General features: G+C 35.6%; 1 protein-coding gene across 2 annotated transcripts in view; it reads left to right on the forward strand.

The window, feature by feature from the left end:
• The window catches only part of Unc5c (unc-5 netrin receptor C), a 338360-nt gene that overhangs the window by 192267 nt on the left and 121593 nt on the right, over positions 1–24500 (forward strand). For both annotated transcript variants that reach the window (XM_034501256.2, XM_076933307.1), the window contains exon 2: positions 5052–5273. In XM_034501256.2, the coding sequence (XP_034357147.1) occupies positions 5052–5273 (222 nt within the window). The remainder of the gene's footprint in view (positions 1–5051; positions 5274–24500) is intronic.

Raw genomic sequence — 24500 nt, forward strand, 5'->3', positions numbered from 1 at the left:
AAATGTATGTATTAAGTTGATGAAAATTAGAGCTTGATATAGCAATAAAACCAGCAACCTAAAGCTTCCTAGATTGATGTTCATAGCATAATATTTTCCTGTCAAGAATTAGGTGGAATGAAAGTCTATAAAGATAATACATGGTACAAAGCTTTCTTCACTTGTATATAAATGAAAATGCCAGTGACTGTATATGATAATAGAAACAGAAATACTAGGATTTCCTGAAGCCCAGATAAAGACAGCACTGCTATTGTAATGCTATTATTGAGTAATGGTAGAACGTGGAAATTTACGTCCAATGTTAGAGGAGAATAAAATGAATAATGATGTTGTATCCACATACAAAAATGGCATGTCTAGCTTTAGGTTGAAACCAACTTCACCATATAGAAAGGAAATCACCATGAGAATTTTACATTGTTATTATGAATAAACTGTACATAAAAACTTAACCATTTCATTACTCAACTAATTTTGCCCAAATCAGTGCATTTACTTTCAAGTTGAAGTATACTTTTTGTAAAAAGTAATAATATAAAATAGTTGAAACACACTGCTCAAGCTAAGTTCACAGTCTGAAAGCTGTGTTTGTAAACTAGGTTCCTATTGTCTCCATGACATCACCTCAACTGATATTTAGGTATGAAGTGGCAAGATTGTTAAATTACTGATTTTTCTGTGGGGCGAAAACTCAGGGTTGGTCTTTATAGCTTCAACTTTTGTGACATGACCTTATTAGTATCTGAAAGCTGGTTTGCTTCTACAGTAAGACCATCAGGCTTCTAAGATGTGATCTCAGTATGTAGTCTACGTAGTTAGTGGAGTGCTAGCCGACTGAAATTGGTTTCTATAATATGGATGTTCTTACTGAGGGCAGCCCAGTGGATGGAAACAGCTGTAACTCATGAGGTAAGGCTGTGCCCAGATTGCCACACATCCTCTACTGTAAAGAATTTGACTAAAGCCCAGGTTTCTCCATCTAAAATACCATCTTTTAGAAACTACCCAGTATATCTTAAAAAAATGTGAAATCCCCAATACATTTCAACATAAATGTTCCCTAGAATAGTGTCACACTGTTTAACAAAACTCCAAGTTAACTTCATCCATAGGTAGGTTGGATGCTTAGCTAATGTGACCTGTTCTGTCTCAAAGGACTAGGACTCATTTAATATTTTTACTTTATTCTCAGAAATTTTCATACATTTAAAACTAGGATGGTGGAATATTCATTCAGTATTGGGCCATAAAAACTACACAGCTAGCCCTGTGTGTGTTCCCAGCACCCACATTAGGAATCTTGTAACCATCTTTAATTCCAGTTTCAGAGGCTGTGTTACCCTTTTGCTACTAGGTATATGCACAAACATGGTCCACAAATAGTTTCTTAAACCTTTTGAAATATGAAAATGAACATGAAGACAATATAATCATGACCCTCAAGATATTTCCAATCTAGTGTTAAATATTTGTTAACTATTTTCAATCTTTTCAAGATTATTGATAGTTACATAAAACAGGATGGCAAAGTAAGAGGCAATTATGTGAGAGGCAAATACACAGGGCAAAGCAGTTATGTGTTCATGTAGAGTCACAGGCTTTACAAGCTGTCTGTGTTTCTTTTTTTTTTTTTTACTAAAGACACATAGACATACAAGATATTTAAATATTTTGCACAATAATTTGTATAATTTTGGTCAAGAATTGATTTGCTTATTTAAAAAACACGTTAGAAAAAGTTTTAAAATGAAATTTATATTTTTAAACATGATACCTGGCAAATGAATACTGCCTCTTAGAATTTTTATCTGGAGCAACAATCAGAAACCATTTCCTTAGCATGCTTACTATGATTGAGGTGGTGCTATCTACACTAGCTTATGAGGTTTGGTATGGTACAGATGGTGTCTTGTGAAAGTGGAGATGTAGAAACTTCAAGACAGTCTATGAGTCTGCTAACAATCAGCCTGTTTCTTTTGTTGTATTTGTTCCACTACACATATCCACTAACTCAGGGTCTTGAATAATCTTGGAAAATTGCCATTCCTACAGTTGAATTGAGTACTAGAAATAAGGCATAATGTATAATGTGGTATCACCTAGGCTGTAAATTAGAATTTACAATATGGATGACATAAGAAATATTAAAATAATAGATATTGTCTCTTAAGGCAACTCTCTAGAGGAACATAAAGAGATGAGTTCTGTGGAAATGAGAATTATATATAATAGAAATACAAGTTCCATCACATGAAGTAAACGTTTTCTCTTCTGATAGAAATGATTCTTTATTATACTTCCTTTTAAGTGTTGACAAGCAATTGAACAAATCCATGATATGAAACTTCAAACCAAGGCACAGGCTAATTTCTTTCACATGTAATGATTATGTTATGGTGAAACTCAAAATTAAGGAAATACCCAATTAGTTTGCTCATATGTGTTTTAGATATTTATTAAATTATAAATTTTCTCCTAGCATTTCACTGAGCTTCTTTAGCTTGAAAATATGCATGTTATTTTTCTCATCTTCCATTATTATTTGTCTTCTCAATAGTTATAATAAAACAATGAGACTAAAGAGATGCATGTTTGTGGCCTGGTGAGATAACTGATTTTTAGTGTTCATAAATACATACTATGGGATATGACCATACAAATGTATATGTTACAGTACTGAATAAAATAGATGTGCATGATTACCAAGTACTTTGTAATCATTTCTTTTAAAGGAACGTTTCACTTACAACAGTTGCTGAAACATATTTTATCCTTTGCATGGTTGAGTAAATGTGTAGTTTTAACTACATTTCCTTGTTTATATGCATGCAAACACAATCCAAAATAAAACTGAAATATATTAGAGTTACTGTCTTGTTTGCTTTCATGAATAATAATGGAACAAGAGCTATGCTTCAGTAGAATTTGAGTGTGGCATTTTTGTATAGCTCTATTGATTATCAGCCTAGTACATCCTCATGTATAAAAGGAAGTGCTCTTGAATATGACAGAAAGATTGGGTAAGGCATTCAAGACATCAAATGTGTGCCGACGGATCTGTCAATAGTACAGTTCCTTGTCCCTTTGCCTTTCTAGCCTCGTTTATTTGAGCAAGAGGTCTTGCATATTGACTACTGGAGCTGAAACTGATGTAAAGAAGGTTATTCTTTAGTAAGCTGACATTTGTGTCCTTGTTTATCAATGGCAGAAAAAACTAGAAATGAAGCTTTAGCATAAAGAAGTATATCAAAAAGATGGAGCAGGAAAGAAAGCTTAGCTAGAGCAGACATCATCTCTACAACGTCAGGAATTGAACTATTGTGAAGTAGCTTCAAAAACTAGATTTGGCTGCGATTTAAGTACACCCAGTTTTTACTTCAAAACAGATTGGCAATGGCTTGGTGTCATTGCTATTTGAAAGCTATTCCATGACCTAGATGAAAAAAAGTCACAGGCCAGACTTCTTAGTGGACAGATGCCTACTTCACCAATGGCTACCTCCCAAAAATGAGATAGCAACCAAATGCATAATACAATGATTTTCATGGTGATATCTACACAGCCACCTTCTAAATACCAATATCATGCCATGTCTATTGCTGCAATCAAAGAACTTATAAAATACATTTTTTTTTTATTTTCGAGTCTTAAGTTTTAACACACAATATTAGCATATTTATAGACTAAGGTTTGTTCTTTTCTGTCCCTCATAGGAAGAAAATTATCAGGTATAATGTATAACATAATGGATGGACTCTTATCATTTTATAAAACATTACTAGACTTTATTAAAACAAACACATGATTCACATGATTTGTAAAACTTGAAATCATGTGGAATTCAAGTTAAGAAAAAACAAAGGGATTTCTTTTTTGTTTTGTTTTGTTTTGTTTTGTTTTGTTTTGTTTTTCGAGACAGGGTTTCTCTGTGTAGCCCTGGCTGTCCTGGAACTAATTCTGTAGACCAGGCTGGCCTCGAACTCAGAAATCCGCCTGCCTCTGCCTCCCAAGTGCTGGGGTTACAGGCGTGCGCCACCACCGCCCGGCTCACAAAGGGATTTCAAAGTGTACAAATCTCTCCAGTTATTTTAGATTAGATTTATTCAGTGATGTGGAAATAGCAAATGGGAGGGGTACTTTTGACAATTTTCAAAGCTATAAAAATTAAAAATTTTTTATAATGAGGTTAAATAATTTTCTAACAGTTACATAATACCATGTAATATCTGAAGTACAGTTTCAAGATTAGACCAGATAGCATTTCTGCCATGGCTGCACTAGGGACCAGCTGGATGTTCTCACTCACATTCCCAGTGCTTAGACAGTTTTAGTCTCAATATTTTCAGCTGAATAAAAGAATCAAATGTATCATCGGAAACTAATGATTAATTTGCAACTGGACTTAGAGAACTTTAATGTACATTTCTAATGTCTTTGCAAAAAGATTTAAAGCAAGCCTTATGCTTCTAGTAAAAGTTGCTTTTGTTTGTTTAAGCATTTGTTTTTGACTATGGCTGTTGTGCTTGCTTGTATATCTGCGCATCAAATGTGTAGACTGCCTATCCAGGGCAAAGAGGACATCAGACTCTCTGGAACTATGTCAGTTATGGAACTATGTCAGTGCAGAGAACTGAACCCAGGTCCTCTGGAATAGACAAAAGTGCCTTTAGCCACTGTGATATCTCTCTAGTCCCTTGTTTCAGTTCTTCATAGCAGCCTTGTACACTAGAAAGTACATGGCACATTGTGAAGATCACAGCTTCTATTGGTGTCAAGAACCTGTACTTTGTTTCACAGTTTGCTACTCATTCCCTATATTTTCAGTAGAACTTATTCTTCCTGGGGTTGGGTTTTGTCATATACAGAAAATAGAATAATAATCCAGATTATTTGCTGAGCCCCCAGTCAATATTTCTAACTATTGCTTTGCACATGACAAGCATTCAAAAACTTATTTTTTCAGTAAAAGTCATTTTTTTAAAATGAATACCAACTAGAAGACACGTTGATGTATTTTGACCTCTTTCCACTTTCTGTTCCTTTACCAGATGAGGACTTTTTTCATGAGCTCCCTGAAACCTTTCCATCTGACCCACCTGAGCCACTGCCACACTTCCTCATTGAGCCCGAGGAAGCTTACATTGTGAAGAACAAGCCTGTGAACCTGTATTGTAAAGCCAGCCCTGCCACCCAGATCTACTTTAAGTGCAACAGCGAGTGGGTTCATCAGAAGGACCACGTAGTAGACGAGAGAGTAGATGAAACATCTGGTGAGTTTGGGATTGTGACTCAAGACTGACTCCACTCTGCTTCTGTCATAAGACTACTCCACTTAGCAAGACTGAAAGTGGAGTTATTATCTTTTGGCAAAAACCTTTGAATCAGCTAGGTTAAGAATTCATTTTATGCAATGCAAATCAAGCCCTGAAGGGTAAACGCTTTATTGTTGATGAACTACGTGACTGTTCAATAAGATACATAATATTGAATCGATTGAATGAATTAATGTTAAACATCCTAGCAAATGATATCTTTGAATTTCACTTGTATGGCAGTCAAGGATAAATCTCCTGAAATCTGGGGATCCGGTGCAAATGAGAACGCATTGTGCTTGGTGACATCAGTGCCCAACATTGATTCACATACATACCTGATATTATTTTATAGAATATTTTAAATTATTTTTGAAAACTATCAATGAAACTTTTGTGATGCTTTATTTCACAATTTCTAATGAAAGATAGTGATGCAATATCTTATATTTCTCTTAAATTAGAAAGACAGAAACATTTCTTCTGTGGCTGTGTTTTCATCTCCAAAAGGGAGAATAGAACTTAAAACATTCAAATCTAAGTATCTGACATTATGGTTTAATATATATATTTGAGTTAAGATGTTATTAACCAACATTTTTAAACTAAAAGGAACTAAAATGACAGAAAAGAGAAACATTTTTATATCGTATCTTTCACAGACATCTCTATATACAGAAAGCAGATTCAGGGTTTCAAATTTGCAAATAATTCCCATTTGTGCCTATCTGTTAGCTCAATCTGAAACAAGGACAGACTAACACATGACAAGTGCCTACTTCCACACCTCCAACAAAAATATCAATGAAAGAGATGGGAATTGAAGGCTAATGACTGAGAAAAGGCATCTCAAAAGGACATGTGGGAACATATATATAATAGTATAAGTGGTGTCAGAAAATTAAGTGGCAGCTCTATGTAATTGCTGTTCATCTAGTAGTCAGTACGTTGACTGACTATAAGCTGCTGACTACAGAAAAAACTGATTATCCAATCATGGACAAGTATCAGAAAAATACCTCAGCTCTTCATTTAATTACTCAGAAAATAACTCTACCAGATGTTGATAGAAGTCTCAAGAGAATTAAATATTATTGATTTCAGCTCATTTATTTCTGAAGATTTCAAATACAAAGACTTTTAACAATGTTTGCAAGGTATCACAAATATAAAAACGAGAACCACAATGTATTTAGGCATGTCTTAATAATTAATGAAAATGTCTATATGGGAAGATTATAAATAAAAATGAAATGTCTTATATTCGGCACTTCTGATAACTTCTCAATATGTTAGTAACACACACACACACACACACACACACACACACACACATACACACACATTTAGTATGAATACCTGGGAGTTAAGGGAAGAGCTCCAGTACCTGAGACCACAGAGAGAATCAAATGTTATATAATTTGTGTTGGCTTTTATTTCTAAAGAAAAATTTGCAAGGAAGTTAGCAATTATCCTTTGGTGCCATACTAGATGCATGTAAGAAGGTATCTACAGACACTAGTACTGAGAGAATCATTTTAACCTATTAATAAGTGTTTTAGAGGGCATAGATCATTAAGATGTGTAAAAGTTACAAAGAAAGCAGAAAATTACTATTTATGATAATGTCGCAATGACATGGAAAATTCTAGCAGTTTTAAAGAAAAAGTTACAAATATTGAGAGTACAAAAAAATAAGCTGCTTAAAGTAGTATAACTCATTATTTTTCTAGGTACAGAGAGACAATTCAAATTAACAAGGTATGTCATGTAGAATATCAATGTGAAAGAAAATATGTAGTTATAAAGTTAGACATTTGAAGGATTTTTCCCTTTGTGATACTGGGGATAAATCATAGACCTCATGTATGCTGAACATGGGATCCATGACTAGGTACACACCCAGCTTAGAAGGAACATTTTCAAATTCTATTTAGTTATAAAAATAATTATGTGTGAACAGAACACACACACAAATATATACATGCACAATATATATGTATATATATTATTGAATATAATTGATAAATATTTTTGAGAACCATGCCATTTATAAGTGATTCTGTAAGATTCCTACAGTTTAATGTAACATAACTTTTAATAACAGCTTAGTGCAACCTGAAATAGAAGCACAATCACAGAATCTTTATAAACATAAAAGACATGAAAAGAGGTTTTATCTTCACAGAAGGCAAAACACAAATCTACAGTTAAAATTTGGTTAGATAAAACATTAAAATACTTAAAAACTTCCAGAATGTGAGAATGACTGCATAGCCAGTTAAAAGGGAGTTGGTTAGTACATGCATTGAGATAGCAAGATAGGAAGTAGGAAAGGAAAGAAATAGATACACAAAACATGAATCCTATTTCATTATTTAAAGTAAGTTCTAGATGTTATAAAGTGACATCACCATGACCCCTACCATCATCATCATCACCATCATCATCATCACCAACATACTCACCATCACTGTTATCATTTTGGCCATTAGTTGGTTGGTTACTGAGTTTCAGTAATGGGACAGCCAGGCCTTTCAAATTAAAACACAAAATAAAGAAGCCTTATAGGAAACCATTATGTAATTGAATTTTAACATACCACAAACAGCCAAGGAGGATATTTTTAAAAACTTATATCAACATTGATGAACATGAGTCAAAGAGATAACTTAGTTACTATGCAAATATTTTTAAATTACATTTCAGAAAAATGCACCAGCACCCAAAAGAAAACCAACCAACATTAGAACATGTAATTCTAGGCAAAGGAATGCTAATTGCAAATAAGCGTCTAAGGAGATGTTATTGACTTCAAAACATGAATTGAAGACCTTTTTTTCTTGGGGCGCAAGTAGTAATACCAGTATGAAATTAGCACCAATATTGAAACACATAAATTCCCCTCTGCCAGGCAAATGATTTCAGGGACATCCTACAAGCAAAATTCTGGATATACATGATACACATAAAGATTTACCATTGCAAGTTGTTTACTGTGCCCTATTGATTATGTTCCTTCTTAGAATTGATTGCTATGATGTTATTGTTGTTGTTTTAAGTGAAGTTTTTCCACTGGTGAAGTTGTATAAATTCTGTCAGATAAAACTGAACACAAAATCCAAAATACAGAAGCCAGCATTCCCACTGTATTTGCTGCTGTGCAAAGAGGGAGATAAGGTGTTTTTGTTTAGCGACTGAAACCTTCTGCATAAACACACACCAAGATGTTGACAGCTAAGAATCTAGGGTGATGAGTTGAGACTGTTATTGTTTGATAGTTTTCAGTCTTTTGAATATATTATTTTCATCATAAATAATGAAACCCACTGAACAGCCTACACCACTTTATTGCTGCTCTGCCAGCTATCATAAATCCCCAATCTAGACAAACTGTGTAGAATTTTCTTGGTCTCTTATATTAGAGTTCTTTGCCATCTTCTGAGACCAAACACTGCAAAATGGAATGGGAATATAATTCTTTGTGGGTTTTCTTCATTTGTTTATTTGTTTTTATAAAACTAGATTCACCTGCAACTTGGGTCCTCAGCTCTATAGTTTAACATTCTGATTATATTATTTTGAGGGGACCATGGTGGGTTTTTCTTAAAGCAAGAAATATTAGAATATATTAAATCTTGAAATACAATGCGAAACAGAAATGTTTTTAGTGTCTTTAAAAAAACACATTTTTTCTTAAATGACAGAACAGACAAAAGTCATTGTAAACACATTCATTTTATAGTTATATCTTTCTTAGAACAACACATGCAAGCATAGTTAGTAGCAGTCATATTTCCTAGCAAATAAGAATAGTTAAATGCATTTAACAAAGTCTCTAGCAAAAATACTTTCACGTTGAAAAATTAATAAACACTTTGAATAAGAGAGCTCTTAAAAATTCTCTCGGTTACTCCTAACCCAGTAGCTTACATCAGCAATCTCAGCTCTCCGAAGGCTGAGCCAAGAGAATTGGGATCAGTTCAAGGCAAGCCTAGCATACCTAGTGAGTTCAAGGTCACCCTATGCTGTATCTTCAGACCCTGTTTCAAACCAAATTGAACAGAAAAAAAAAATAGTGTCCCTCTTAAATTCTAAAAACATTCTATAGTCCATCATCCTCTGATGTATAAAACAAAGGATTATTTCCACTCATTTAACAAAATTATATTATTGGTCAAAATGAAATCTACTAATTAAAGCTCTCACTACACTTATTGAATGAATGCCTTTTCATCATTTAAACAAGTTTGCATTTCTTTCATATGTCTGAGAAGCACAAGGAAATGCAAACTATGGTACATGTTTACAGTATGCAAAAATTCTTCATCTGGTGACACAGTCATGTATTCCTAGAAGACTTTCAAAATCACATCCAAATGTTTATTTGTCTTTATATGTATGGGTGTTTTACCTGCATATATGTATGGGCCTCACCTATGCTTTTGCCTGTGTGGTCCAGAAGAAAGAATATGATCCTCTAAGAACTGGAGTTACAAATGGGTGTGAGTTACCACGTGGGTGCCAAGAACCAACCACAGGTTCTCTGCAAGAGAATGACCATTGAGCCATCTCTCTAACCTGCAGATCACATAGAAATGTGGGCCTGATCAAAAATGTATGGTTATATTTTAAAAAAAAAAAAAAAAAAAAAAACATTCAGGCTTAGCTGCTTGCTTTCTATTTACTTGAAATCTTCTCAAGTCCTGTTTCCATGGCACCCTAAAATCCACCATGTGAAAGCAAATGGTTTTCTTCTTCCAAAAAGAAGCAGAGAAGTTAAGAAAGCCACAGTCATTTTGAAATTTTAATAATCTCTTAATTTTTTTCTCCTTTCGTCTTTAATGATTCTCAAATTAACTAAAGGGTCTGTAAAACCAACATATTACAATAAAAGGTGCTCTGAGCCTGACAGTGAGCATTTTGTATGTCTTATGCTCTTTAAGCATCCCATAAGTCTTATATGAGATGTTTTCTGGGTGCTTCTTTATGAATAAAGAAACTGAGGCTCAGCAGGATAAAGAAGGTAATTCCTCCAAATTACACAATGAGGCAGAAAGAGAACACAGGATGCCGCTGGGTCTCTTCTGCGTGACTCTTTGGGCTCTCAGCTGTGTGTGACACAGTGATTCTACTGTGCCTGAGGCTTTGAGTTCAGTCCCCAGCCCTATCCAAGAAAGCAGCTGTGGTGTGCTCTTTATGTTGCCATGTGCCTTCTTGACATTAAGATGTAACACGAAAAAAAGGAAAAAAATGTAACAGAATTTCTAGCTGGGCACATACTCAAGAAGACTGCTTCTACTCCAAATCTCACCAAGGACCTGCTACTTTTCTTTGTCTCCCTTTTCAGTTCTGATTTTATTAATTTGAATACTTTCTCTGTGCCCTCTGGTTAGTCTGGCTAAGGGTTTATCCATCTTGTTGATTTTCTCAAAGAAACAGCTCATTCCCTAAATTAGCTTCTACTTTATTTTTGAGATTGACTATTTTTTTAATTACTAATTAATTATTTTACATCACCTAAGCAAAGAGATAAGACTATTTTTAAGTAGCCATGCTAGCTCGGAACTTAGTATACACCCCGGCTGACCACGAATTTGGGATTTTTCTATTTCTGCTTCTTGGGTGCTAGAATTCCACTCTCTGCCTGCCTCCTACTGATTTAAATTCTTTGTTCCTTTCACAACAATGCAGGCTTCTTTTTGAAGGAGGGAGGAAAAAACTGAAGAAGGTGTTTCTCTATGATTCAAAGCCAGCTATTTTTAATTCTTACCTCTACCCATGGAGCATAAGCCTTTATTATATATCTACTAGATAACTTGAGTGTGTCTCTACCACTTCTTAGATAAAGTCTAGCTCTGCAACAGTCTAATCTCCAGGTCAGTGCAAGCCTGAAGCATAGTGTCAAGTGATGGCTCTTTTGTAAAGGTGTTTGCCATGAAAATCTAATGATGTGCACTCTGTCTTTGGAGGCCTCCTAAAGAAGTATGGAGAGAACTGACTTAGAAGATCACCTTTGACCTCCAAGTATACTCTTTGGCATATGTGCCCCTATATACATATATCATGTACATACATATAAATCCATATACACAAAAACACGCACATCATGTTCATACTAATAAATAAAATTTTAAACAAAAATTAACATCTAGAATGTTTTTCCTTTGTCCACAGCATAAATCAAGTATCCTGGTGATACTTTCTAGTTTTCTACCTAATCAGTTCCTCACCAAATCCCCTAGCATTTTGCATATATATATTATATATATATAATCTCAACCCATCCACCCATAGTGATATTTGAGTATCTATGCATACTTTTTGGAGGAATATAAGTAAATGGAAGTCTGTATAGACCATATCATACAAATCTCAACATGTGAAACATGGTACGTTCTACTTCAGAGAAAAATTGCTTGCTATTATGTTTGTGAACTTCTATGATAATGTCATGAGACCTTAATGCCATACTGGGACATGATCAAGAACTGTTGTGTGGCATTGTTAAAGGAAATTGAGGGATGGTTGTACAGATTGAATTAAATTATACATGCACTCTTATGTTATATTTCTATACCTTAGAATCATAGAATTTTCCACGTAATAGACATATGGTAGTCATTTATTTTAACTTAGGAATTTTTGGCATAGTCCAAGCTTTACATTAAATTAAGTGTAAACTGATTTTCTAGTATCTTGACTTTATGTCACAGGGAACTTCATGAAGTAAGTCTGGTGACATTCTCTTCTCTTAGTAATTTTTAATACTTGAGAGAGATACTTGTCATATATACTTTTGCATTGAGTATGCTCCATGAAATGAAAAGTAAAGTCTGTAATTTTTACTGTTCCAGCTCCATGGTTACTTGATATTTAGTTTAATAAATATATGTTGAAGGCGTTATTTTTCAAACTGGATTCCTGCCTTCTGATTCTATCAAAACCCTTCTTGTTCTTAAAGAAGTTTACTCAGAGAATATTATAAATGACTTTCTATAAAAATGAAGCTAATATGTCTTCATTTCTCTTGCTTATAATTATTCAAATTTCATTTGCTCATGTATGTTAATTATATGAATAACATCTTAACCTATGAGAAAGTACCAATGTTCTACTATTTTGATGTAAAAACTATAGTTTATCATAAAGCATATTTATAGAAGAATTGTCATTTTTATTTATCTAGCTATCATCTATCGTATGTCTTTTAAGCTACGTTAGAATGACATGCTATGGCTCAGTATTTGCAAAATGGCTATATTCAAAGACAGAAACATAAGACACCAAAAAATAAATAAAAATGGTCACTGAGCATTTTCTTGGAGAGATTAGAGTTGCTCGCTCTGCTAAATCTAGGTAACTAAAATTTAGTGAATGTTCTGATGGTGGAGATATCGATAATGTTTCATGGAAAGGTGATTTGATGAATATATTAATCAGCTCAGTCTTCTGTAAGAACAGTTATTTTGTACGTCATGGTTTGTGATATGCTTCATAATCATCTTTAAACTCAGCCCTTATTAACAGAGTAAACACTTTTTAAAAATTTATGTATTCTTCACGTATTCACCTTACATCCTACTCACTGCCCCTCTCCTAGTCACCCTCTCCCACAATCCTTCCCTCTAACCCCCTCTCCATCTCTAGAGCAAACATTTTTAAAAGCTGTGTGGGTTTTATGTAACTCTCTATAACATGATACATAAAATTTGGAAAGTGTATTTGAACCCATACTCAACTTTTAAAATTTGAGTCATGGCTATATTGCCTCTGCATGCACCGAGACATCTATGTATAACATAGTTTTCTGCCAATGAAAATAAATGGTCTTGGAATATAAGTCTAATATTCACTTGACTTCCTTCTCAGAAGTATCCATTTGAATAGCAAAAACTAATAGTTTTTTTTTTCTTAACATAATGAATCAAGCCCCAGTGCTGGGTAAATCAAAATAGAAACTAGATAAAGATCCATGTATTACAAGAAGGTTTGCTCACAGAGTCAATCGGATAGCTTCACAAGAGAGTAGTTGCCAGATTGTCATAACAGAAAACCAGTTATCCCGAATTAGACACTTCTGCTTACTCCTGGCTTCTTACTGTTTCCAGTTAATTGATATTTATTTCACATTCATTGAAATCAGTCTTTAACACATGGGTTAACATGGCTGACATAATCTCTACTGCAATTACAAAAACAAATTTCAGTAAAGTTCCAGAACTGGAGTTTTGGTTGCTGACTTCCACTTCCAGTTTATCACAAGGATGGGCCCCTACTAGGCAGATGACTCGAGCTCCTACACTGTGTACAAACCTGGTTTGTGCATCTATTGTTTTCCAAACTTATAAACAAAAGTGAGTACCTGACTTTTTTTAGATTACATGCTTTGATTCTTTCTGTTCCCCTTTCCCATTTCTGTTTTCAAATATTATTTTGAAATTTTCAATATTATAATCTATGCACATATCCTGGCAAACCCTGACTATAGCACATTTGTAGAACTGTAATATTTCTATTGTCTAAACTTCATATTGAATAGAAAATTTTAATAGCATGCATTTTTGAATAAATGTGGCTATACCATGATTTGTTAAGGTAAAAAACATGGCATGTTTCTGTGCAATTTTAACAAGCTGTGTTTTATTAGAGAAAACCAATGATTTTTCTAAAATTGTGTATAGTGAGCATTTTTAGTGCAAGAAAAACATTTCACATTAGCATTAAGGATAATCTGGAAAACTCCCATCATTCCTCTTTTCCCTAAGACAAAAGCATTGATTAACATGATCTAAATATATATATATTTGTGCCTCTCTCTCTCTCTCTCTCTCTCTCTCTCTCTCTCTCTCTGTGTGTGTGTGTGTGTGTGTGTGTGTGTGTGTGTGTGTGTGTGTGTGTGATCATAAATCCAGGAAAAAAATCTAATCCCACCCCTCATGCCCACCCAGGGGCTACAATAAGAAGCAGGTATCCAAGGACATTCTTCATCTAGGTTACTTGATACCCAAACAGGGCTTTTGAGAACAACATTAGTGACTGTGTTGCTATGGCAATGGTGCCATTTGCCCAGTAACCATGCATCCGCTGTGCCTTCCAGTTTAAAAATGCCCACTTCAAAGTAGAATAACAGTATTGTCAGAACATGTAGTTCTCTGTCCCCTTTTTTTTTTCTAATCTAACCTTCGGGTGAAATGGAGTTTAAGGAAGGTCTCTTGTATTTTCTTTTCATGGGAAAGAATATGAAACAGATAAAGCATCCTGTTTAAGGTACTTACAGAAGAAATTCTTTAAAAAAATTCAGCTTACTGAAGCTCACACAATCTTATGTGCAAATTTAATATTCTTTCCTGAGGTAGGGGCTGTGGGGGTAGAGAGACAACTTAATCTGTGAATTGTTTACTACACAAGCTTGAAGACTTAGTTCAAGCCCCCTGGCTAAAACAAAACCAAATATGGTAGTGTGTGCCTATAATCCCAACAATGGGGCGGCAGAGACAGGTAGATCACTGAGATTCCTCAACCATCCAGCCAGCCTAATTGCTAAGGCTCAGGGTAGTGATAGAGTTAAAAATAAGGTAGATGGTATCTAAGGAACAAAACTAGAGATTGTTCTCTGACACACATACCTGGCCATATACATGCATGCACACAACTATGCATACACACACACACACACACACACACACACACACACACACACATAAAAAACACTTCAAGTGTCTGAACCTATTTACTATATATAAACAAAGTTAGAAAATGAAAAGACTACAGCCCACACTGCTGTTCTTCATTATTTGAAGAGATAAATTGTTTTCATTCATCCAAGTTTCAGTGTTATTAATTCTTAGCGCCCACAATTTTCCCAATAATTTGTTCAAAATCCTGATAGTAGTTTCTATTTCTCCTCATCTAAGATATTCTGGACTCCCTAAAGAAGGAATAGAGAACAGCTGTAGTTAGAAAAGTCCACCTGCAGTGGTTAATGCTACAGAAGGAGAAATGACTTGTCTAGGTCATGTCCTGGTCTTTGCCCCAACTTTCCAGCAATCTTAAGTCATCCCTAAGCCAACTAGTCCCAGATCTCTTTCCTCATGCCTGTTCAAATAGTCACTCTTGCCAGATCCTCTGTAAAATATGTTTGGAAATACAAAGCCAGCATGTATAACACAATAGTTACAATTGGCCAAGTATCAGTGTATTTTGGCATAAAAAGCAGGCACAGCCTGTAGGGAGTATAACATCTAGCAACAAAATAACAACAGTCTATATTAAGAGAGATGTCTTGTATTCACTCCTAAATTTCATCAATGGTTTAACCTGATTATAAAATTCTGTTCTGAAAGAAATTTCCCAAAAAGTGAAGGAAAGAGAAAAAAAAACCTATTAAAACAATTTTATTAACCACTACTGCACTTGACAACCACCAGGAAGCATGTGTTCAGACATCTATGTCCTGTTCCATGTCCTGATGATTATGTATGTATGTGTGTGTGTATGTATTCTTTTCTCATACAATACATGTCCTTAGCAACCTCTGCTCCCTCTACTCCTCGCAGTTCCCCCTACCTCCCCTCTGCCCCAGATCTACCCTTTCCTCCATTTTCCTTCAGAAAAGAGCAGGCCTCCAGAGGATATCAACCGAACACAGTATAAGAAGATACAATAAAAGCAGCCACAAGCCCTCATACTAATGATAATTATTTTATTGGGGAGAGAGTAGCTATTTGTCTATATCTGCTATCTGTGTCTCTGCCTATTTGTCTCAAATTCTCAATTGACACAGCCATGCGACCCAGCTTGAAAACTAGCTAGCAAGAGACATTGCATCGTTTAGAGTATTGGATAATCAGTGTACATGCATATAGTCTGTTCAAAAAACAGGAATGTACTGGGAACTTGTCCTGGAACTCAAAGTAGAGAAATAACCAAGATTCTATAAAGGACATCACTTGTAGAGGACACAAACAAACAAAAAAAAGTTCAAAATAGATGAGAGTAATAAGAGGGAAAGGGCAGGTTCTAACATTTGCTAGAGTTTCTCTTCAGTCCAACTAAATACTTTCGTGAAACCTGCATAACACTTCATAGAGTTGTAAGGTAGAAAGCCTCTTCTTTCTTCAGTATTGTAACCCTTGTCTCTACCTATTAAACTGCAGAGACTGAGGGACAACAAGCTGCTTTCTTAAGAACATGGGGCTCTCCATCTGAAGTGAATTAAAATCTGTGGAAAAACCCAGGGGAATGTGCTGAGCCGGGGAAGACCAGAGATGGCAGGAAATGAACTCTATGCCTCTTTTTAAAGCTAAAACCTGGATGGTCCTTCACAATGGTGTGCTGTGTGTGGAATTACCTTAAAGCAGAAGAAGCTGCCTCTCCACACCCATTCTGGGGGCATTTGTGAAACCAGAAAAACCACTTCCTAGCAGACATCTTGTGCTCACTTTCTGCTCTGTCAGACTGACTCTCTTGGCCACTCTGTATATGGAGACAGACAGGGCATGCTTCCAGTTGCCATACTTGTTTAATAGAACCACTGTCATAAATTAGCACAGATGTGGTGACTTCAAACAACTCAAGTTTCTTTTTCTCATAGGCCAGAAGTCTGAAATTGAACAGAGCCACACTTCTTCCCTCAACTACTCAGCAGGAATAGGCATCCTTTGGAAGTTGCTCAGAATATGTGTGGCTCCATCAGTGCAGCCTCTGATTGAATCTTTATTTCATCTTCTCCTTTGTGGTTGTCCTCTATGGGTCTTCTATGAAGATACTTGCTGTTGGCTTTCATGCTCACCTAGACAATCCAGGATGGTTACAATATTCTTCTACTGATGTTTTTTTTAAATGCCACATGCCAAACAATACTGCATTCATAGACGCTAGGGATTCCAGCATAGATGTTTCTAATGGGGGGGGGGGTGTACACCATTTAGCATGATTATAATTTTATTGGAACAGAGTAGATATTTTCCTCTATCTGCTGTTTGTGTGTTTGCCTATTTTTCTCAAATTCTTTATTTAAAAAGATGTGCAACCCAGCTTGAAAACCAGCAAACAAGAGCCATTATTGATGGAAAAGGATTGCATGAACAACGGTAAAGTTAACAGTTATGTATCAAGCAAAGGTCACAGTAAGGAGGAGTGGTAGAGCATCAAAACAAAAGTACCTGCCTGCCTTGCTCTCCTGCTTTGCTTCCTATTTTTAAGCACAGCTGTAACAGATGGTGACTGTCCTCTAGTGTTTAGTATCAGCTTCCCTAAGCTCCTATGATCTGCCATGCTATACACTGAGCCAGAGACAGGAAAGGAACTGCTCATTCTGGCCCTACTTAAACCTCATTTTCCTCATGTCCACAGCATCTGTGCCAACACTGCCCTGTACCAGTCCCGATCTCACCAAGAGCCTAACAATTCTCATGATCAAATTTTCCCCATGTAGTTGCCAAAACCAAATCAAAATGCCAGTGCAAAGAGCAGTGTTCACTTCCTAGTGTCCTCTTTTATGTGCCTATACACATGCAAAACATGCACAGGTTTGCACATACACATGCACACATACATACACGTACACACACACACACCTTTTTGCTTGGCTACCAATACAATGGGAAAGCAAACACATTGAGAACTTAGCCTCTCTCAGCTGACTTCCCAGATGGCTTAAGTCCAATAGATTTTTCCCCCTGACTTCCTCAGCTTCTCCTAGCAAGTGCTAAATAGCCATTATGCCTCCTCCTGCACATTGAGATTCATCTGCAGCCACTAAACTGTCTCCAAAGTGCTTCAATTTTGCATGAGCAGTAAGCTGGGGACTGGGATACATTACCAAGAGCTGAAGGCCCAGATCATTAGAAAGAGCATGTAAATCCTCTGAACCAGAAATAAAAAGTACAAAGATTTCCTCTGTGAAGTCCCAACTGCAGCTTTATGTAAAACACGAACCTTTGGCAAGACTTCGTGTGGCCCCCTTTATATTGTCAACTTTACCTCAGCATTTTTTTTTTAAATTGCCATGTGGTTTATTTTTTTTAACCAGTAAGCTTTCTATCAAGAACATTTGAAGTAGTAGGGACTCTCCAATATTATTGGAGCCCAGGGTCCTTCTGTCTTAACAGGGATAATACTTCAGGGGAGTACTAGTTCACCTACATGATAGCTTTTCACAACAAACTGGAAAACCTTCTGAATCTCGGGAAACTTCGAGAGAGGATGAAATGGCACTTACAGGATAGATCTATGGATATGAAATTTAGTTAAAAAGTTGTAGAATGTAATGGGCATTTATGGAAATTATAAAGGAGACTATAGTGTTTATATTGCCATTTCAATATCTCCCTTCTAGCCATACTGCAACCTCAGGCTTATTTGTATATTTCAGGGGGCACACTTGTTTCTTTGAACACTATCTGCATTTTCAACTCCACTTTCTTTCTGTCTCCTCATCATATCACTGTGCTACAGACAAACACCAGGCTCCACATGTGCTTTAAAGGGGGTATCAGGGGAGGGCTAGAATCCTAAAAATCCCATAGGTTTGCCTACTATTAAGATGAGTCCACAACACAAGACCTTGGATTTATGACACAGAGCAATCATAATGGAAATGTTGATCCCAATCATCATTTGACATTTCTTGGGCAGTAGAGGATTTTAAAAAGTCATGAACTTTTCGTTGTATGCCGCATATATATCCAGAGTTGTAAAGGAGACTCTGGTATAAGCCTGATGTATAATTACTTCTCTCTTTTTTTTTTTCTTGTTTTCTGGCTACATAGCCTCCGCGAAGGTGTCTTTCTTGAGATTCTGAGAGTAAGCATGTACGCTGCATATACACTTATGATTAGATACAGCAGCTTATTATTTATTTCTGAGTATATTTCCAAGGACATTTATTAACCACCAATTTATTCAACAGTGCAGAAGTAAGTGGAACCTGACAGTAGTATAGCTAACAAGGAATATAATTGGATATGAACTATGCACATGCCATCTTGCAGATAAAAAGAAAATTATAGATGAATAATATGCATATAAATGTACATGGCAATGATCTAAGCACAAACATACTAACTGTGATATATCCATTTTATGCTGAATTCCAGCTGTGTTTCCAGCAATTTGTACATATGAATGAGACTGAATGTTCCTATGTAGTAATTTCCATTTACTAAAAACAGTGAATCATGAAACACTATAATCCTTATTGATGTTAAAATCATTAATCCTGATTCCACATCTTTCAAGTGTGCCTACATGTATTAAATAGTTTGAATTCATGTTCTTACTCTGGAAATTATTTAACCACTGTTCCATGAATGTATCCTTGAAGAGAATACATTTGTGTACACACACACACACACGCACACGTGCACGCACATGCATATATACATATATAAAGGCAAAGAAAAAAATTTGCCTGGAAATATAAGCAAAGAAGTGACTGAAGCTATCTGTTCAGTAGTCAATATTATATAGTTATATAAACATCTCAGGGAATAGGAATCACAGTGGGAAACCATCTCTTTATTTTCATTTTCTTTCTGATGTAGAGTGGAAGTAACATGATGATATTACAAGTTGCAAACAGTATTCCATAGCCAGGTATTATTCTTCTGGTCTCTCAAATTTAAGTTATCTTTTACTACAACATCTAAAGGTGTTTGTAGTAAAAGAATGAAAATGATAATCAAACACAATAAAAGAATGTCTCACAGTTCAACATTCATATCAGACATAGCAGTTTGAATATATTGCCCAGTGTTTTGAAAAGAGTAATATATATATATATATATATATATATATATATATATATATATATGAGTTTTCTAAGTGCTTTAGTATTTTAAATACATTGAAATTAAAATTTAGACATTTGAAAAGAATCTCAAGTGCTATAATTTCTTAAATGTTTCATAACCTGGAGCTGAGTTTTTAATCAAGTTCCAAAGGCATTGTGTGATTTGCATTTTCTTCATTCATTTTGAGAGCCTACTGTGTCCTAAGCAATATGTATGGTAAGCTTCTATGGTCTTTATTATTTAAAACTTTATATTAACATAAAGCTTAACAAACATTCAGAAACCTCAGAAGATGGAACAGCTCAGTCATAATAGAACAAGAACCTGTTTCTATGGCAGCCTTCTGTAGGAGACCTATTGAGGTAATGTCACACTCCCTGTCGACATGATCTAGGCATCCTCTGCCTGCTATGACATCATCATCTCAAACATAATATACTGTATTCAACTGAGGAAGGAGAAATACCAGAAGGTAGAGGCCCACCATCTTCTCCCAAAGGCTCAGCAAGAAAAAGTACACATGTATTTTTGTGCTATTTACTAGCATTGCAGTGAGAAATCTGGTGCCATCCATGTTCAAGGTTATCTATGGGACCAACTAAGTGAGATCTCAAAGCTAGGCTTTCTTTTTTTATTGTAGATTACTATTCTTTTCTATATTTAATTTTTTCAGTAAAGACTTCATACTGTAGAAAACAGTAATACAAGTTTCATTGTGATTTCATGAATAATATATCAGTGTTGTGATTTCTTTAAAACTAAAACTATTCCTGGCATCTAAGAGCAGCCTGATCAATTATAGCATAGTGGGACCTCTTGTTCTTACTCATATCTAGGTCCCATCCTCTTCAAGTTCACCTGGTCCATTTCTTACCATTGGTGAAAGGAATACTGTTTTTGAGCATTCAAGTCCATTGAGAGCAAACGCTCCCTGAAGGGCTATGGACAAAGCAGTGTAAAGCTTGCCAGACAGCAGCTGTTAGGCTTCTAGTGATGTTCTAATCAGAGGGATGTTTTAGGAAATAATGAAAATATTCTTGCTTCTAAAACCACATTAGCTAACGCACGTTGAATTTACATGTGAGATATACAGAATTTCACATACCCAACTTTTCAACAACTCACTGACTGGGATTTGAATTGCATTGCCCTTTTGAAGAGAGCTAGATTAAATAAGGCGAAGGACTTTAAAAGTCATACATTTAGTTAATAGTAGAACACAAGGTCCAGCCGTATCTCTTCCAAATTGCGTACTCTGAAACAGTTCACACACAGTAATTAAAAATAAGCTTTACCAACAAGTCTGCCCCAGTATTATCTTCTCTATTTATCTAACCTTAAAACTTGTGGATCAAAATCTAAATGTGAAAGATAAAAATATATGGAATGGGATCAGCAGGAAAGCAAAGAGATGTTTACATTATTAGTAAAGAAGACACAAAGAAGTACATTATACTCAGTATTAGTGTTTTTAGTAAACCAGCTTTGCCTCTAGAATGACTAAAAAGGTTTTCAGAGTATAAAGATATTCGGGAAATATCAGAACACATAGTGATCCCTTATTCCCTACAAAAGTAAATAAATAATTAATTAATAAAGAATGGGATTTTAAAGCTCCTATTATAGGTTGATATTGTCCTTCTTGGTTTTAGTGGGTTATAATTGTGTTATTATAGTTCTTTTTTCAAATTTTATTGATTATTTTATTTATTGACACTTCGAATGTTATCCCCCTTCCCACTTTCCTCTCCACAAACCCTGTATCACCTCCCTCTGCCTCTTTGAGGGTGCTTCCCCACACACCCACCCACTCCTGCCTAAGCACCTTAGCATTCCCCTAACCTAGGTCATCGAGCCTCCACAGGACCGAGGGCCTCCACTCCCAGTGCTGCCAGATAAGGCCATCCTCTGCTACACATGCTGCTCGAGCCATAGGTCCCCCCCCACACACACACATAGTCTTTGGTTGGTAGTTTATTCCCTGGGAGCTTTGGGGGTCTTGTTGGTTGATATTGCTGTTCTTCCTATGGTGTTGAAAACCCCTTCAGCTCCTTCAGTCCTTGCCCTAACTTTTCCATTGGGGTCCCCATGCTCTGTCCAAAGTTTGACTGTATGTATCCTCATCTGTATTGATCAGGCTCTGGCAGAGCCTTTTAGGGGAAAGCTATACCAGGCTCCTATTGGCAAGAACTTCTCCATATCAGCAATAGTGTCTGGGTTTGGTGTCTGTGGATGAGAGGGACTCCTAGGTGGGGCAGTCTCTAGCTTGCCTTTCCTCAGTCCCTGCTCCACTCTTTGTCCCTGTATTTCCTTTTGACAGGGGAAATTCTGCATTAATATTTTTGCGGTGGGTAGGTAGCTCCATCCCTCAAATGGGGGCCGTGCCTATCCACTGGATATGGTCTCTACAGGTTTTATCTCCACTTTATTGAATTTTTTTTAGCTAATGTCCTCCCTGTTCGATCCTTGGAACATCTTGGGTCCCTAGCATCTGGGACTTTCTCATGGTTATCCCATTTCCCCTTCCCCTACTGCTTCTCTCTTTTCAAATTCCTGAACCTCTATACTTCTCCCTCATCTCCTCAGTATCAGAACTTCCCCCCTTTTTCCTTCCACTCCTCTCTCCCTCCTAAATCCCTCTACTTCCCAAAATTATTTTCGTCTCCCTTCTGAATAGGACTGTAGCATCCACACTTTGGTGTGGTCTTCCTTCTTCTTGGGTTTCATATGGTCTGTGAGAGTTCTTTAAGAAGAAAAATGAAAAGAATATTTTCACTACATTAAATCTGATTTTCTCAGCTTTTATGGAACAGCATGGAGGCTCTAAAGAGTGGGATCACTATATGTTCCTTGAATTTTAGAGTAAATTCCTGCCATATTTGGAGTTTAAATTATAGGATTTGTTTTACATTTTTCTGACTAGGTAGAAGTTATATAACTACTATCACGACTGTTTCTCACCTCTAAAATATAATGGCATATCATATATATATATATATATATATATATATATATATATCATATATGATATATATATATATATATATATATATATATATATATATATTATCCTTAAGGAATGTTTTTTCATTAATCTATCCTTTTTACAAGCCTTTATTATGTTCTGGACATTATTAGAGACCTGATACAGCATGTAACCTGTGATTCTTACCACTGTGATTCTTACTATAGAAGACTTGACTCTACTTACCCACTTATAACTTCTTTTAAATACAAAGTTTGTGTATTCTGCCCATAATTATTAGACTACTCAAAAATTCCAAGCCAGAGGCTGGATGTCCTGCCTTGCAGGTGCTATTAGATAGTGATGTAAGAAATCACTTAATTTCTAGTATCAAACTTCATTTTTGATCCTATTAACATCTTTTTCTCACAACCCAGCAAGATTAAAATGAATAAATTTTATGTTATGTTAGAAAATCAAGCCTTTAATAGCCTTAAGATTTACCAGAAGCCAGGTACAAATACAGAACAAAATTATTTTAGTTACCCACATAACCCCCCTATTGTGTTTGATAGGAATTTGTTTCATTGCAGAAAAGTCCCAAGAAAGCTAATATGTTAACTCGAAATTTACAGTTTTTTTCTTTTAAACCTTTATTATTAAGGACAGAAATAATACTTCTTTTAAGAGAAACAAATCTGTTACCCCCAAGACAGTATATGGAGTCTGGACTCTTCGAAGTAGTTGTCACTCAAAGTTGGCTACTCTTACTGCTTGATTCCAAGTCATTTGGGGTAAGTGCAGAATGAAAGGCCAGCAATGCAAACAATTATTACTCCTCATAAATAGGCCTGTTTTCCATTATCAGTATTTTCAGAAGGTTACTAAATAAACAAACAAGCAACTAGGTTCCAACACTTCTGATAAATGACTTAATGCAAGGTGATATATCTTATACAATTTTATAGTAATTAAAATGAAAATTACTGAAATTCTCTTCAAGAGAAATTACTAGTAAACAGGGATTAATCTTTCTAAAGCATGTGCCATTTTTAAAAAATGTCATTTCATCTATTTAGAATTTCCAGTCTTCCTGTTCCACACAGCACACTGCAGACTCAGAGCTAACCATGAATCTGTCTCCTGTCTCACTCAAAAGTCACTTCTTTCCACAGCACACATAAGCTCCTCTACATCTAAGGGTCTATTTGTTTTACCATCTATTTATTCATGCTATTCTTTTTGAATTGTCTTACATCCCTCCCAATTTCTTTGTACCCAATCCTGCTTCAACAATTACCCCAAGTGCTCCAGTCTCCAGTGTCTGAGTCCAGTTTACCCCATCTTTCTTCAAAGAGCTTTCGAATTTTCTAAACTGTGTTTCATTCTTATTAAGTAGGTCAATATAGACAATAGTGCACA

Source organism: Arvicanthis niloticus, chromosome 4, assembly GCF_011762505.2.
Source record: "Arvicanthis niloticus isolate mArvNil1 chromosome 4, mArvNil1.pat.X, whole genome shotgun sequence".
Taxonomy (NCBI): domain Eukaryota; kingdom Metazoa; phylum Chordata; class Mammalia; order Rodentia; family Muridae; genus Arvicanthis; species Arvicanthis niloticus.